Source organism: Melanerpes formicivorus, unplaced genomic scaffold (genome assembly GCF_026170545.1).
Source record: "Melanerpes formicivorus ecotype bairdi unplaced genomic scaffold, bMelFor1.0.p_v2 SCAF_2, whole genome shotgun sequence".
Lineage (NCBI taxonomy): Eukaryota > Metazoa > Chordata > Aves > Piciformes > Picidae > Melanerpes > Melanerpes formicivorus.
Window position 1 is genome coordinate 52,692,396 of NW_027142354.1, and position 16,448 is coordinate 52,708,843.

A 16,448-nucleotide genomic window follows, 5' to 3' on the forward strand; every position below is an offset into this window, starting at 1 on the left:
ACTGCTCCATGATGACCTTCTCATGGCAGATATGTTTCTGCTATCACCCTCCAGGTGTGTACCCTGGTGTAGTTAATCTCTCAACTCCAGCCCATTCCCAGTGAACCTCACTCCTTGCAGCTGCCCCATCCCCTCCTTCTCCCACTTCGATGACATCACCACCTCTGTGTCATCAGTACAGGTGAGTCACCACGCTTCCGAAGCTGTTACAGGCAGTAATGAAATAATCACAACTGGTTCCAAGACTGGCAGCTAAATGGCTTAAATAATTTCTCCTTTAGACTAAGGTTTCCATCATCACTGTCTGTCACCCCCTAACCCCATCCCAAGCTAGGTCCTCAGACCATTTTCCTAAGCCCCCAGCACAGATCCTTGTCACCGTTTGAGGCTGTGCCTTTAAGAAAGGGAATATGGTGGACGGAAGTTGGTAAATGAAAAGAACAATCTAAACTAAAGGGAGTTAATACAGGCCTTTATCAGTTTCAAGGCCGAAGCCTTGGCAGAAAGCCCAGGAGCTGCAAGCTGTTGCCTGAAGGAGAAGCGGAAGCAAGACTGAAGATAAAAGTGCCGGAGTGCCCAGGATACCTTCCTGCACTTCCAGTTCAGAAGGTGCTTCCTCCCACTTTACCAATGAAATTAGTTTAGATTGTTCTTTTCATTTACCAACTTCCGTCCACCATATTCCCTTTCTTAAAGGCACAGCCTCAAACGGTGACAATCCTATCTAAGCTTAACCTCCCACTGTACCAAACACTCAACTCCACAAGGATGAAACTACCTCTCCCCAGTCAGTGACCTTAGCAAAGCACTACCAGTCTTGTTTACCTGAACAGACAAGAACTAGATTTTATGCAGTTTTCCATGCATATTTGTGTACAAATGTGCTCTCCATGCAGAATATCTATGTGCTGAGACAATGCCTACACAGCAATTTTTTCATCCTTCATTGTGGTGGGGTTGGAAGGGTAAGGCCAAGAAGCCTCCTCCCTTCCCCCTTGTAAGGTAAAGGGAAAGAAAATTGAAGGGAAAGGAAAAAAAACCTCAAGCTGAATTAGCAAAGCAGTGGAGCTGTATATTTACAAAGCAATGTAGGATATGCAGGGGAATATATATAAATTTACAATATCTACAATATATACAAAGATATACAATAAAGTAACACAGAAATGAGAGTAACCCCCCTTGCAGAGGGGGGTTCCCCACCTCCGCTCTCCCCTCTCTCCCCCCCCTTTCCCCAGAGTAGGTCAGAAAAGAGAGAGAAAGAGAAAGAAAGAAGTTAAAAGCAGTTTTGTGCTAATTGGAAGCAGTTAATACAGGCCTTATCAGGTTTGTCAGTTTGAAGGCCGAAGCCTTGGCAGAAAGCCCAGCACAGAAAGCTGTTGCCTGAAGAAGAGGCGGAAGCAAGACTGAAGATAGAAGTGCTGGAATGCCCAGTTCACTCCCAGTTCAGAAGGTGCTTCCTCCCACTCTTCCAATGAAATTAGTTTAGATTATTCTTTCCGTTTACCAACTTCCGTCCACCATATTCCCTTTCTTAAAGGCACAGCCTCAAACGGTCACATTCATTCAGCATAAATATTGGGCACTATTTTCACCACTCTCCTATCAAGAATAAAGCCAAAACCACCAAAATATTTTAAAATATTTATCTCCAGACCTAGGATTTCAGAATTCATCAGGGGTGGTTATCCAACTGTCCTGCCTCCAGGGAGTTACATCTCCTGATTGTTTTCTTCCCCTTCACATGTGGATGTCTCCGTTTTCAAACCATCACTCCCACTGACAATGGGGACAAGTCAAGCCTTTCTTCTCATTGAAAACGCAGACAGTGAAATCACTCCACTTAAAACTATTCCACCTACTCTCAGCGTCGGCCAGCTAATTACAAAGAGAACAAGAAAAATCTTTCACAGCTAATTTGAATGTCTAAGCAAAGTCTAACAGCTGGACCAAGCGATTCCCACTTGTTCACTGCAGTACAATAGACTCCCAAGCTTTCTTCCACAGTCCCGGTTAGAAAGGGCACTTTTAAGGGTGAACTCCAGTACAATCAGCTTCTTCAGGAAGCTTATAAATGCATCTATTGCCAGAGGAATTTGAAAAAACCCACACGACTAGCCCCCCAAGGTACTGTTTTCTTGAGTATCCTTTCTTAGCCCATCTCATCAAGATGGAATGAGTTGCCTCAGGCATCACCCTGGAACATTAATGCCAACTAAGGGGCACCTTTCTCCGATTTCCATCATGAGACCTGCGATTTCAGGGCAAAAGTGACAGTCAAGCCATGTATAACACAATCAATTGAACTTTGAATCACAACCCACAAAGGAACTAAATACATCAGATGTGTAATTTCCCTCATCTGTCAAGCTTTTGAGGCCATCACTTTTTGTTTTATTTTAAGTTGATTTTTCTGCAGAACTAAGCTCTCTGGAGAATTCACCAAACCTTGCCGGTATGTTAATGGCACTTAACAACTGCACTGCTGGAGCTTTTAATCCTGAAGTGTGGGTAAACCAGCTGCCAGTATCCACATGCCAGAGCAGGATTACAGACAGATTTGGTGAATGTCTTGAAAGAAACCAACAGCTGAGACATATTTAGCTGGTGACAGCTGGGAACTCAGCCAACTGCTCCTGTTACTTTGTTTTCCCAGCGAGAACCCAGCTCACTGGTAACTGAAATCAACTCCTGTTACTGTCACATTATAGTTAAACCCCACGAAACTCCCAAAAGCCACTGAATTCTGAAGGCTAGGCATTTTTCTACCAGCTGACTTATTTCTTACTCCTGTCTGATTTGTGCAGTTCAGTTGCTTAACTAAAAGGAGAAATAAACTCCAAGAACTTTCCCACTGCATGGAAGATAGTGATGTAGAAGCCTTCTGGATCAGAAGCAACCCCAAGTCTGAAGGAATGCTGAAGTTTGCTGGCCTTCCAGCAAATGCTCACAATTTATCAGGCCTTTAACTCCGGGAAACAGGCTGAGTTAGAGTTTCTTAGTTATCTAATGGAAGTGTTTTCCATGCCAATTTCCCCTCTGAAGTGATGGAAATTGTCATACCACTAAGCAGAAAATTCGGGGGGGGGGAGGAAAAAAAAAGTATTTCATTTACTCTTTTGTTGTAAAACACAAACTCCTCTCATTTATAGCAACTCCAATAATTCTCATCTCAGACCTGCATTCTCAGAATGTAAACATGGATATTCAACTCGCTTCAAGCAGCGTTTTCATGGTCACAGAGACCATGGTCTCTGCAAAAACCGATGCAGAGAGATGCAGAGAGATGCTTGGCAAGAATAAAACTTAAAGGAGGCATCCTACCTTTGGCCGTACTCCTAGGAAGCCACTGCAGTTTGGGGCACCACACTTACAAACGGTCTTTCCATTTCCCAAACACTCCAGATTGTAGTTGAAAGTCAGCTCAGTCCCTGGCACAGAAGCAGATCAAAACCAAGCAATTTGTAACGAACTATGGGTGCACTGCTGAAGTAGAAGCACTTTCGAAACACACCACCACAACTGACTGTCACAACTACACCAGGACACCAATTAGTAATCTCCCTATAGATCTGTGTGCAATGAAAATTCACACTCCTACCATGTGCTACAGCCAAAATGGTTATCTGACCTCATGCTGTGGCATGTTTGGTTCTATTATTTCACTCTTCAAACTACAACTAGGAACCTCCATTTACACCATGGATGTGTTTCATTGTGTCAGTGCTGCTGTTAAGTAAGCCTCACGACTGCCCAAGTGAAAACAAAAGTATCTTCCCAGGGAGCTGCAAACCCTCCCCTTTCCTTACAGCAGCACTCCAGCAGGTGACAGAGAGGGGCTCCTTACCAGCTTTGATGTTCACGAGTGCAAAGAGCCCGACGCGGGTGTCGCCGTTCACACACCACTTCTGAGTCTCGCAGTTTGGCTGGCAGCAGTGGTTCATGAACCGAGCGTAATTGCCCTTCGGCCCAGCATCGATGATCCGGTCCTGGGATTGCAAACAGAACACACCATAACAAAACAAAAACTACAGAAAAATGCATTTAATGAGCTGCCCTTACCTCCTCAAGCCCTCACAGCACAGGTACCACTGTACCAGGAAAGCACAAACAGCAGTGAGAAGTACAACAGAGAGCAACTGATGAGACTTGCAAAGCACCAGAATTTGAACATGAATGTTTGTGTTTTAACCCAGTGTAAGGGACAGGTGGGGCTGTGCTGCCTGGACAATTGATAGATGCCAGTTGATGTCTCTGGCTGGGGCTGACAGATCAGAGTAACACAGTGCAGAAGGCACCTGACAAAACTACTGAAGAGTCTGCGGGTTCAATTCCACCCCCCTCTACTAGGATCAGCAAGACCTGGGATCTGAACTTAAATGAGGGTCTCTCACTGTGGCTGATTATTGTACACCTGACTTCTGGACTCTCCAGAATTCAGCTGCTGAGAAGGGTCCTGAAGTTATGTTGTAGGTTACACCAGAGATGGAACTCCTCCTGAGGGGGTGGAAAGTCCCCAGAGGGAAGCATTAGATATTGTAATATGTTATTCCATTCCTCTTCCTGTATTATCCCTGCATAAGGGGCAGACTTTTCAGTCAGCTTTCTCTTGGCTCTGAGCTTTCACCTACAAATCCAGAGATAAGAACTGCTAGAGCAGCTCTGGATCTTTCTCTTGTTCCCATGATGGCCCTTGTTTGTCCTTATCTTTTGAAGAAAAAGCTGCTTCCCCCTAGGTTTCCTTTTCCATACAGGGGGAGATGGTACTGGCACAGGCAGATTCTCTGCTGCAGCCACATCTGCTGGCCCAGAGACCTTCTCTTGTTCCTGAGCACTCTAAACACTGATGAGATTTTGATATGCATGTGCTAATCCCCAACACACTGCTATGATTTGTTTCTCTCAGGAACTCACAGGCTGACAACAAACTCTTTCCAAATATTTCACCAGCATGTCAGGATTTTGCACTTGCGCAGGGGTGAATTTCCAAACCACTGGAGGACTCCACTGCCTTATGAACTTACTCAGACATTCCCATACACCCTGCCACTCATTATTCAGCATCAGGACAGATCTCTCAGTGAAATTCTTGAGAAAGTCCTGTACTGCTCTGCAAAACCCCTGGCCTGCCACTATCCAACAGAGGATCATCAGAACTGTAAGCCATTCCCCTGAGATACAGCTCATCACCAGAAGGAATATACACAAAATGCCAGCACACCAGAGGCAGCTGCCAGCAGAAGGCAAAGACTCCAACACAGTGAACACAGCGAACACAGCACAGGGGAAAAAACCTTTATCAAACTAATAAGCTTCAAGCCTTAACTGAATGCCCTCCTTATCTCTCTTTTTAGTTATCTCAATCCTTTTGTTTCCTGCCAAAATCTGATTGTCTTAATTAAGACAGTGGCTTTTCATGCCACGAGTTGGGTGCCAAAATATACGTGAAGGTTTGAAACAGAACGAACAGCTCAAACCGAACCAGTGGGTTAACCTGGCTGCTGTCCCAACACAGAAGCGAGGGAAAAGTAACACACAGAAACTTGGGATTGAGACAAAGAAGCAAGTGAGAGAAGAATAGAGTTTACTGTCAAAAATCAGATGAACATAGTACAAGATGCACAATTATCTTCGTCTATTTGCAAAAGAATCACAGTGCAAAGCAGCAGTGAGCAGAAGCAAAAGCCCAAGCCAGAAAACTACTCCCCCATTCCTCCTTGTCCTGCCACCATCCCAGAAGAAAAGAGCAACACCCAAGAACCCGGAACCCAGAAGCAACAACTGTAACAGGAAGCCTCCCACGTGAAAGTCTGAACTTCAAGCCCCATAATACTTGGCTCCAGTTAGCACTTTCACTTTAAAAGCTGGTATGACTGTGCCATGGTACAGATAACAACAGCTGGTTCAATTCAATCCATGACAGGTCACAGTTTCATCACCATCTTCTTCAAAGACACTCAGGTTCCTGAACAGCCATGAAAGCGTTCCTGCCACTTCCTTGCACGTCAGCTCACCCTATGGTGTCAGCAGTGGATAAGCACTCCACCAGCACACTTCCAAGGCAGCCCCTGTGGTTCCAGACCCAAACTTCTGCTTAAAAGCAAAATACCATTTCCCACATCTTGTACATCAATGCATACAAGAAAAACAGGAAGAGCAGTAAGGAGCAAGGTCCCTTTCTATACAGTACACTGCCATTTGTAGTTAGATTGCTTTGGAGAGGGAAGAGCAGCTGCAAGAGATTCATTTTTCTCATTATAAAGAGAGATACTAACACTTGGTTTTGTTCCTGCTCCCATTCACCAACCAGGCAAAGAAGAAAGGTAGGGTCAGTGTGCATCTCCAGCAAGAAAGAAGGCTCAGAAAACAGATTGTTATCCTGTCCCATACTTGACTCCTTCCCATGCCTGCTGCAATGGTGTTCTAATCTTCTCAACGTCAAGCGACAAAGTGTGGAAAGCACCTGACAAACTATTCACCTCACACCAACAACTTAGCCTCCAGGACCCACTGAGGAGCCCGTGGGTTTAATTCCACCCCTCTCTCTCTCTCTACTAAGATCTGCAAGACCTGGGACCCGAACTTAAATGAGGGTCTCTCACTGTGGCTGATAATTATACATCTGAGGACTGATGCCTTCCATGGAGTTCTAGACCCTCCAGAATCCAGCTGCTGGGAAGGGTCCTGAGGTTACAACGTTCACCCCATTATGCTGAAGCAGGATCTATGATACTCAAACAATTGTACTCAGACCTCACCTCTCCTGAACAAAGCCCAAAGGTTGCTTCAGACTTGGCTCCTAATACTCAACCTGAGACTTCTCTACTTCATGTTAGGTCAATTCTTTTAGTCCTCTCTTTAGAGGATGTGCGGAGCAGCTCATCAGCAACTTCTATTTTTTATGTGCTGGAGAGAACCACTGTTGTGCTTTGCATGCAATTGTTTTACTCAAGTCTAGAATGACGGCAAGAAGAAATTCCTTCCACCTACCTTATCCAGTGTCAACATGTAGAAATTGGTGATGTCATGCTCCTGAGCATAGCGGATTCGGGCTCGGCACTCCTCTTCATCAATTAGCTCCCCAACATACTCATTAACAAATTCACCCTATCAGAGAAAAACCAGCAAGCTGGTAAGTCAAGACAAATTCCCTGCCAGGATGGAGGGGCATCCACCTTTGTGCTAAAACTTAGTTCCCATTTCCTTTGTGGAAACCTTTTACTCTTCTGTGCTTTGCAGCCAATTTGAACAATGCCCTTCACTAAGAGCCCTCAACCATACATCTGTTTCACATGCTCAGCAAGTAAGTTTAAATAAATTAAAGCAACAATGGTCATCAGATTGTTCTTTGTGCTATGGAAAGAATTAACACTCCAGGACAGCAAAAAGTAAACCACAAAACCAGCTCTTTGCTGCAAAGCTCAAAGCACTGCCTAATTGCAATCCATCTGGAAATGATTGCCCTTTGGGGACCAACTGCACTGAACAGCATGATGCACCTAGAACACCTGGGCCTGCAGGGAATTCGTGGAGTTTGCCTGCAGTGAAGCACTGCAGAGGTCAGACTCAAAGGGAATCCCAGCTCTGCTTCACTACCACTAATAGAAGCCTCCATTAAATAACCGAGTTTTGGTGTTTCCAGCCTGTCTACTGAAACTGATGCATAGAATGACAGACAGATCCTTTAATGTATCCCAGAAGGCAGCAAAGCCTAGACAAGACAGACATTTTTCCTTCCACTATCAAGTCCTCCCCCATAGCATGTTGTCCCTACTACTTTTTCAGACTTTCTCCTACTATGCTAATTGTCCTGCTTCATTCCACTCTTCTTTAGCTTTGGAGCTCTCTTTAATGCTCTTCCTTCCTCAGCACAGATGTGTGTCCACAGAACTACTATTCTCTGGATTTACAAACAACAACAAAAGTGTTTTAACTGGTTTCAGCAATAACAACAGCCATCTCCAAGATAACAATTCTTCTTAAGAGCCAAGTCCTGGTTTCAGCCTCTGGTATGAGATTCTCATGCTGGAAAAGCCTGGCTACTCAAAAAAAGAGGACAGATAATCACTGCTCCCCATCTGGAAATTCTGAGAACCATTTCCAAGCCAGTGATCTGGTGTATTCATAAACTCCATCATCCATATAAGCAGACTGATCAAACAATCATCTTTCTTACTCTATAGGACATCAATATCACAGTATAACTAAGGTTGGAAATGACCTTGAGGATCAGCAAGTCCAACCTATCAACACAGACCCCATGACTAGACCATGGCACCAAATGCCATGTCCAATCCCCTCTTGAACATCTCCAGGGACAGTGACTCCACCACCTCCCTGGGCAGCCCGTTCCAATGACGAATGACTCGCTTGAAGAACTTCCTCCTCACCTCGAGTCTAAACCTCCCCTGGCACAGCTTGAGACTGTGTTCGCTTGTTCTGGTGCTGGTTGCCTGGGAGAAAAGAGCAACCCCTTCCCAGCTACAGCCACCTTTCAGGTAGTTGTAGAAGGCAACGAGGTCACCCCTGAGCCTCCTCTTCTCCAGGCTAAACAATCCCAGCTCCCTCAGCCTCTCCTCATAGGGCTGTGCTCAAGGCCTCTCCCCAGCCTTGTTGCCCTTCTCTGGACACGTTCAAGTGTTTCGATGTCCTTCTTAAACTGAGGGGCCCAGAACTGGACACAGTACTCAAGGTGCGGCCTAACCAAAGCAGAGTACAGGGGCACTATGACCTCCCTGCTCCTGCTGGCCACACTATTCCTAATGCAGGCCAGGATGCCACTGGCCTTCTTGGCCACCTGGGCACATTGCTGGCTCATATTCAGGCAGCTGTCGATCAGTACCCCCAGGTCCCTCTCTGTTTGGGAGCTCTCCAGCCACTCCGACCCCAGTCTGTAGCTCTGCATGGGGTTGCTGTGGCCAAAGTGCAGCACTCAGCACTTGGACTTGTTAAATGCCATCCCACTGGATTCTGCCCATCTGTCCAGTCGGCAAAGGTCCCTCTGCAGAGCCTTTCTACCCTCTAACTGACTAACATCTGCTCCTAACTTGGAGCAGATAACATCAATATGCAAGCCATTTTCTTAAGTTAGCTGAGCCAAAAACGTCAGGACCAGAAAAGTTAAGTTCATCCATTTCTTTCCTACATTGCATTCCAGGAAGTTTAGGCTCAAGGTGAGGAGAAAGTTCTTCACTGAGAGAGTCATTAGCCATTGGAATGTGCCCAGGGAGGTGGTGGAGTCACTGTCCCTGGAGGTGCTCTAGAGGGGATTGAACGTGGCACTTGGTGCCATGGTCTAGTCATGAGGTCTGTGGTGACAGGTTGGACTTGATGATCTTTGAGGTCTCTTCCAACCTTGGTGATACTGTGAAATTAAAGGTTGTAATTTTTCCAATCTGTTGAACCTAACACTGAGCAAAAGAGATGTGAGACAAGAGGAAAAAAATATCATAGGCAGAAAGAGAGTATGTACCTTTCTGATGTCTGTTTTGGCTTGCAAGCCCCAGCCTCGTGCCAGCGTGCGGAAAATCTGTACCTCGGGGTACTGCCGCTTGGAGAAGCACTGGTTCTGGCAGCGCTCCCCAGCAGGGCACACCAAGGGGTGGCACTCATAGAGCAACATGCGATTGATGCATTCCGAGTCCAGGCCGCAGGGGTTCTCGTCTGTTGGCTTGCAGTTGCAGCGTGGGATCTCGGACAGGTCTGCAGTGAAGATCTGCACCTTGCCCACTGGCCGGTTCACCTTGAATGCACACGAGGGATGTTAGCTCTTAAGAACAGGTTATCCTGACAGTCACTTCTGTACTCAACCCCTGCCTACGAGCTGAGAAGCTGCAGCGCAGGTTAGTCACAGCAAGAGGCAGAAGGACACAGGTACAGGCAGGTGTGTACTTCTGGGCACACTATTTCAAGAGGTACACAATTAGAGGGAAGAGCTAGAGAGGATACAGGTCCCCCATTAGCATCACCTGGTGCAGTGTGTATTCTGTGATCCCAGACGGATGGGGGAGCAGCTGTCAAATGTCCCACTCCCATCACCACTGTGCCTACATTCTGCCCAGGTGGCCCAGCACTCTCACTGGGTGCACACCACACCTGTGACCAACATCAAACCATTTTCTGCATTAAATAAGCACTTTCAGTCTCCCAAGTGTCAGGCCCTTTTCCTTACAGCCCTGGTCTTTTAATTTGTTACCTTCAAGCTGGTTTGTGCTCTCAGCTGTCGCTATGAGAACCAGGCGGGCATGCCCCTGACAGAGTACAGAGGGCTTACCTACACACCAGGCCACAAGCAGTTAGCTCCCTACCCAACTGTCCTGCAGGTGGAAATGAATGAAAAACCAGACAGGGCTGGGGTTGGAAGGCCCAAAGAGGAGCTCAGAGTTAAGCCAAGGAGCTCTCTAAAATCCGCTCCAGAGGGAAGCAGAGCGCAGCACCAGGTGGAGAAGCGACTGGCGTGTCTGTGGCATGAGCAGGGTCCTTTGGGTTTGGTTAAAGGCAGCGGACGCTGAAAGGTAGGCAACAGAGAGTCAGGACTTTTGAAAGAGACACTGAAGAAAAGCTCCTTGCTGTTCTTTGTCTAGGTGAGCAACACCATCAGCTCCCTTTCCTCTCACACAGAATGAAAGGAGGGGATCATTCAGTAAAACTATTCCAGCCCCACACAATTTATTTAGTCCCACCCACTGCGCAGATTCCAGGCTGGCAGCCAGCCTGAGGCTGGCCTAGCCTTAACCTTCCTCCTCTGTTTAAAAGCAAACTCTGTAGAAACACCTGATTAATCTCTTCAACACGACCTCCCCTTCCTCCTAGTTCTGCCTCCCCTTCCAACCTTCCTATCACTCTTGGGTTCTCCTCTGATGCTTCCCATCTCTTGCTCAAACTGTTCATTCATCACCTCATTAACAGTGACACACAGGACTAGGACAGTATCCCACCAGGGCAGACAGAGGTGCCCTGGTTGGGGGGACAGTTGATAGCTCTGGCATTATCACCCCAAGTGACCAGAATATTGAAGCAAGCATGCCCAGCAGGCCTATCCTATGCCCCAGGACCCTGCTGGTACAAAACCAGTTCCAAAACAGGTCGTTGCTCGGACTAGGCACATTCCTCATGTGATAAAGGATCCCAAGTGTATTTTGCAGCAGCCTCTTGTGTTGGTGCTCTTTGATGTAGACTCTTGAGGTACTGATATCCTTAGAAGGACAGGTGTGGACAGCCTCAGCCATTTCACCCAGAACCTTTCTGCAGTCCACCGTATGCTGCTGGAAACTGTTTTGCTTTCACAGAGACAGAGTTTGCACCCAGGCCCCAGAAGAGGTATCATGGCTAATGACCATAATTGTTATTATTTGTATTAAAAGGGTTTTTTGAAGTCTCCAAACTGCATCTCAAGTTTCTGCATTCTGTGACCAGAGATAGGCTTAAAATACCTATGAGGAGCTACTTCAAATGTGCCTGGCCCACACTGCTGCCACAGCATTCAGCTGCACTCTTTACACTGTACAGTAACTCATGTAGGATACCACCTGCCTGCCTAGAAATCTTGTTAGAACCAAATTGTGCCAGCAATCAGTTAAGCCTTCCTAGTTTGTCACACACAAAAGGGAAAGAGCAAACAGAGCCAATGAAAAAGTCCCTGAATCATTTAATTTCTAAGCAGTCCAGACCCACATCTCAAGCACATGCACCAGCATGGCTCCAGCTCTCCTCTCAAGTCACATCCATCCTCTAGGGCTATAGCTGCTCCAATTCTATCTCAGAACAGCCCTAAACATTAATGGTTCCCCAAAACTCAGTAAAATGTCTAATATTCCAGCCTGCATATCTGTTTAGTACTTCTTTCTGTATCAGTTGGTGACTAAACAGATGTATAAAACAGATGAGATGAAACAAGATACAGCAGGGGTTACCATCCTCCACACAGCTCTGCTCCACTACATCCTGACCATCTCCTGTCATGCACCACCCTGCCCTCAGACCTCAAGGTAGAGATAGACTTTTTTCAGACACAGAACAGCACAGAGATGTCCAGATCTGTCCCAGTAAATCAGAATACCTCTGCTACTGGTCTCTGGCTTTCGTGCAGCTCTGCGCATACAGGGATCCTGTCTGTGGAGGATGACAAGATGCCCAGAGGCCCCAAACAACCTTGAAATGTAGCCAGACACCCAAACAGCAGAGACATTTCTGATTACACATAAGTCACCTGCACCAACGGCTCAGAATTCTCTTCCACCCCCTACCAAATCCACCTGCCCTCACCTTGATGTGTTTGTAGGGAGGAGGTTTCTTGTCATTCTTTTTGTCTTCCTGGAGCTGTCTTAATTCTTTTTGTGCCTTCAATTCTTCAAATCTCACTGCAGCTTCCTGAAGAGCTAAGTGAGAGAACAAGCTGCATTACAATGGAACTCCTTCTGCTCAAACGGAGCTGGGCTGCCAGCATCCACCCAATGCTCACAGCTCCACCAGCAAACCTCCCTGACCATGTACACCAGAGGCAAAGGTTCACTACAGAGGGATGAAGAAAAGGCCAGGGCAGTCTTGAGAGCTATAGGAAGGGAACTGTTTGTGGGTGAGACGAAGCATCCAAACTGTCAGCTAACTTTCATGGTTTTGGGCAGAGGTTTCAGACAGCCATATTCACAACTCCCAAGTACATTTTCATACACAGGTAAAGACTGTGGATACAGGGAAACTGACAAAGCAGCAGCTCACTTGGATATCAGAGCTGGAAAAGCATTCGAGATCTGTGCACCCTTCTCCCTCTCTGGGAGTCAAACCAACAAACACTCTCTATGATAGATAAGCAGCAGCTCAGTCTACAACTTTAACTTCACTTTAGCTACAAGAAGACATGCTTCTCTGTTACAAGAATGCCACTTCTCCAAATGGGAATGAACAGAAAAAGATTTATCTCCCTAGACAAAGACAAGTTACCTTTCTTGTATATGCCATCCACGCCCTTCCCCATCTTGTCTTTGCTGCTGACATCACCTTCCATGTAAGGGAACACTCGGGCCTGGTGGGTCCACAGGTAATCCTTGGAGCCAAAGAACAGCACAGGGAATTCGCCAATGTCATGTTTCATTTTCTGGATGTTGACAGGAATTGTCCTAGGATGGCAAATCTCAGCTGGCCACCACCTGCAACACAGGGAAGGGCAGATGAAATCTTTGGCTTCCTTGCTTCCATAAACCTCAAGATGTATTCTACTGATGATGACAAGGGGAAAATGTGTGTGAGGGCTACCAGCATGTCTGGTGGGAAGACAAGAGGTTTCTGAAGGAGAAGAGCATGCATTTGACCAACTATTACATGCATGCAAAAATGCCAGAGGCTGCTGCACTGTACCCTGCAGAGGGGAGCAGCTTCTCACCCCAACCACCATGAGCACTGCATGAAGAAAGGATGGGGACAAGTGTGTTCTACCTTCACCTACCTGTAGCGCCCAACTTTCACCCAGACTACTTCCTTGTAGTGTGGCTTTTTGCCTGCCTTGCAATCATTACAATACCAGCTTCCCTCTGGCATCTCAATGTTTAGACACTCACGGTGAAACGCAGCCGGGCACGACTCACAGCATAAAAGGCTGCCCCCTGCAAAGAAGAGGAATTCATCAGTCACTATGCGGGAGCCTTGGACTCCACACTTCCAGACAGGACAGCTGAGAAAAGGGCAAGAGGCTCCTCTGTGAACCTCTCTCAAAAGTTGCACCCCTCTCACGATGCAAAAAGAACCCTTCTGAGAAAATGTCCTAGCCTGACATTGGACTTGAATGGGGCTGAATAGGAAGGCAATCTGTTCTCTGTGGTTCTGACTGGCACGTTCTGGACAGACAAAGCTTCTGCCTGCTCTAATGACTTCTTGTGAGGGCATTCCCTGGCATAAACCACCTCACCTTCCGAGCAGACGAAGCACCAGCTGACGTTGACGTGCTCGTGGTTGCGGCAGCCCCTCCGTGCAGTGAAGTGATTGGGGCAGATGATGCTGTTGGAGGCGAGGACCACGGAGCCGGCAGCAAGGCAGAAGTCGTTGGAGTGGTAGGCAACCGGGCACCGCACGCAGCGCATCAAGCGACCTGGCATCAGAAGGTATCAGGAACACAGTGAACCTCTACTGGAGGATGACTTCTTGTTTCCTGACAACACTACCCTCTATTGATACCCAAGCTCAGAACAAGAAACCATAGGTGACCTTTGGAAAAAGAAACCGGCTTTTATTTTCTGGCCACCACCCATGACCTACTCGATGGGTTCCTATTAAATGATTTAGTACACCTCTATATGTAATTATAAATACATTTAGTAGGTAAGATTTGTATATAAATATAAAAATAATTGAGTTATTTAGAAGTGAAAAGCCTCCTGCGTGCTGTGCAGAGACAGTTCAAGAGTTCACAGACTGGGACTGCTTCCTATCATACACAAATAATTAGTAAATCAGCTCAGACAGTAATTACAGAGGGGGTGTTCCAAGTGGTTAGCTGCACATAATGAAACCAATCCGTGCAGCTTCTGAAGACATCAGCATTTGTCTCTCTGTTTTATCAGATTTTACCCAGAAATTCCAGAAGGCAGAATTCAGAATTGCCTACAGGCCTAATTTATCCAAGGTTTTTGAGAGCCTGCTTTCAGTTTCCCACAGGAGACTATAAACAGAGAAAGGAGATGGGAAGAAAGGAGTAAGTCTGACCACTGTGAAGCAACAATCAGAGAGACATAATGTAACCATTCAGTGGGGAAGTGGACAACTGTAACAATTTCAATACACACTCTAAGAACAACAACAGAGCTGGTCTTATTATCACTTGCCTTAAGATAAAGGATATAAAGAAAGGCAGTTTTAGAAGCAAATATACAAGGAAATCACATGAAAGTTTTAAGTTTAATCACATGAGATAAAGGTCAAGGTATGGCTGCAAACAGCCCAAACAAATATTGGCCTGAGACACTTAGCCCAAGGGTGTCACTATGACAAGATAAGAATTTGCACTATTAAAAAAGAACAGCATCATGGTTTTCACTACACTGTCCTCTAGGCCACAGCCTTAATAGTCAGTGCTGCTAAACAGGCACTGTCTGTAGCACTGGCACAGTCAAAGGCAGGTAGGAAAAGCATCAGAGTGCCCATACTGCTCCACAGACTTATTCAGAATTCCAGAGAGGCATGTGGCATCACCAGACGTGCAGGCATCCAGGAGTCTGGACAGACAACACTTCAGCTGCCATGTCTGACCATCAGGAGTGCTGATGAGCAACCACTTTGCATACCGAGGCCACCCCTGTCCACTCCCAAGAAAAGCTATTCCCACAGCAAGCACTGTGGCAAGGACAGAGTATCAACATGAAGAACAGTGGACAGGAAATAAAGACAATGCTTCTAACTGCATCCCCTAGATCACCAGAGAAGGTTTTGGTACCTTTAGAGGCAGAGATGTTTGCTGGGTTAGCAGCATGACAAGTCATGCAGATGTGCAGGGAGCATCGGAAGCCCTTGTTCTGCATGACTGTGGGGGGGTACTTCTGTATGCAGGCTTCGTGGTAATACTTCCCACAGAGGGGCAGCAAGCACCGTTTCACATCTTCCCCGCAGGTCTTGCATACAAAGCAGGTATGGACCCCTGGAGCAAGAGCAGCAGATGGAACAGCAGTCACACAGAAGGGCTAAATGAAGACCTGACCCTATCATCAGGCTGTGTATAAGCACAGCACACCTTCCCAACCTGCTGTGCCATCCCAGAGCTCTCTGCAGCAGGCTGGTTTTGCCTGCAGCTGCAATAAAGCTCTAGGTTGAAAAGAAATATTATAGTTGTGATTGCAGACCAGGAAAATAGAAGAAGAAAACCAAAACCTGACAACCTTACTGAAGACATTCCCCTCTTTTCTAGCCTGTTCCACTCATCCTCCCCACCAGCCCTCTTTCCATAAATCCAGGTAAGAATTTCCCTTCTCCTTCCCACCAGATCCTGGACACTACCCACATTTCTGAACCAACAGTAAGAATTACCAAACGCCAACTAAACAGAGAACTGAGAAGTAGTTAGCAGCCCCACTGCAGGCACATCACTCCAGCAAAGCAGCACCAGGCAAACACGCAGCAAGCACCCTGTCCTGCACTCATGAAAGCTGCCATACCTGTGGAACACTCATTGCAGATGAATTTGCCCTTTGGCATCTCGGAGAGCCCAAGGCACTGTAGGTGGAAAGCACCACAGCACTGAGACTCACACAGCAGCAACTCCCCTGGCTTCTCGCAGATCTGCAGGGAAAGCAGCACAATTTCAGCTCCAAGCCACCTCCTTCCCCAGCTCATCCCAGACAGCAACAACCCATGTGCCAGCCAAGACTGGTAACAGACTTCTGCAGAAAAATGCTAAGTTCTTGTGTCAATTAATTCAGGTGGTTTGTGTATGGCCACTGCCATTTGCCATCCAGTCCTTGCTACCA

General features: G+C 46.6%; 1 protein-coding gene across 3 annotated transcripts in view; it reads right to left on the bottom strand.

The window, feature by feature from the left end:
• NSD1 (nuclear receptor binding SET domain protein 1) overlaps positions 1-16,448 on the bottom strand; it is a 71,259-nt gene that overhangs the window by 13,681 nt on the left and 41,130 nt on the right. For all 3 annotated transcript variants that reach the window (XM_068160807.1, XM_068160817.1, XM_068160797.1), the window contains exons 12-21: positions 16,137-16,260; positions 15,422-15,622; positions 13,901-14,080; positions 13,442-13,598; positions 12,940-13,145; positions 12,265-12,377; positions 9,473-9,742; positions 6,991-7,107; positions 3,848-3,989; positions 3,325-3,431 (exon numbers count right to left, since the gene is read on the bottom strand). In XM_068160807.1, the coding sequence (XP_068016908.1) occupies positions 3,325-3,431; positions 3,848-3,989; positions 6,991-7,107; positions 9,473-9,742; positions 12,265-12,377; positions 12,940-13,145; positions 13,442-13,598; positions 13,901-14,080; positions 15,422-15,622; positions 16,137-16,260 (1,617 nt within the window). The remainder of the gene's footprint in view (positions 1-3,324; positions 3,432-3,847; positions 3,990-6,990; positions 7,108-9,472; positions 9,743-12,264; positions 12,378-12,939; positions 13,146-13,441; positions 13,599-13,900; positions 14,081-15,421; positions 15,623-16,136; positions 16,261-16,448) is intronic.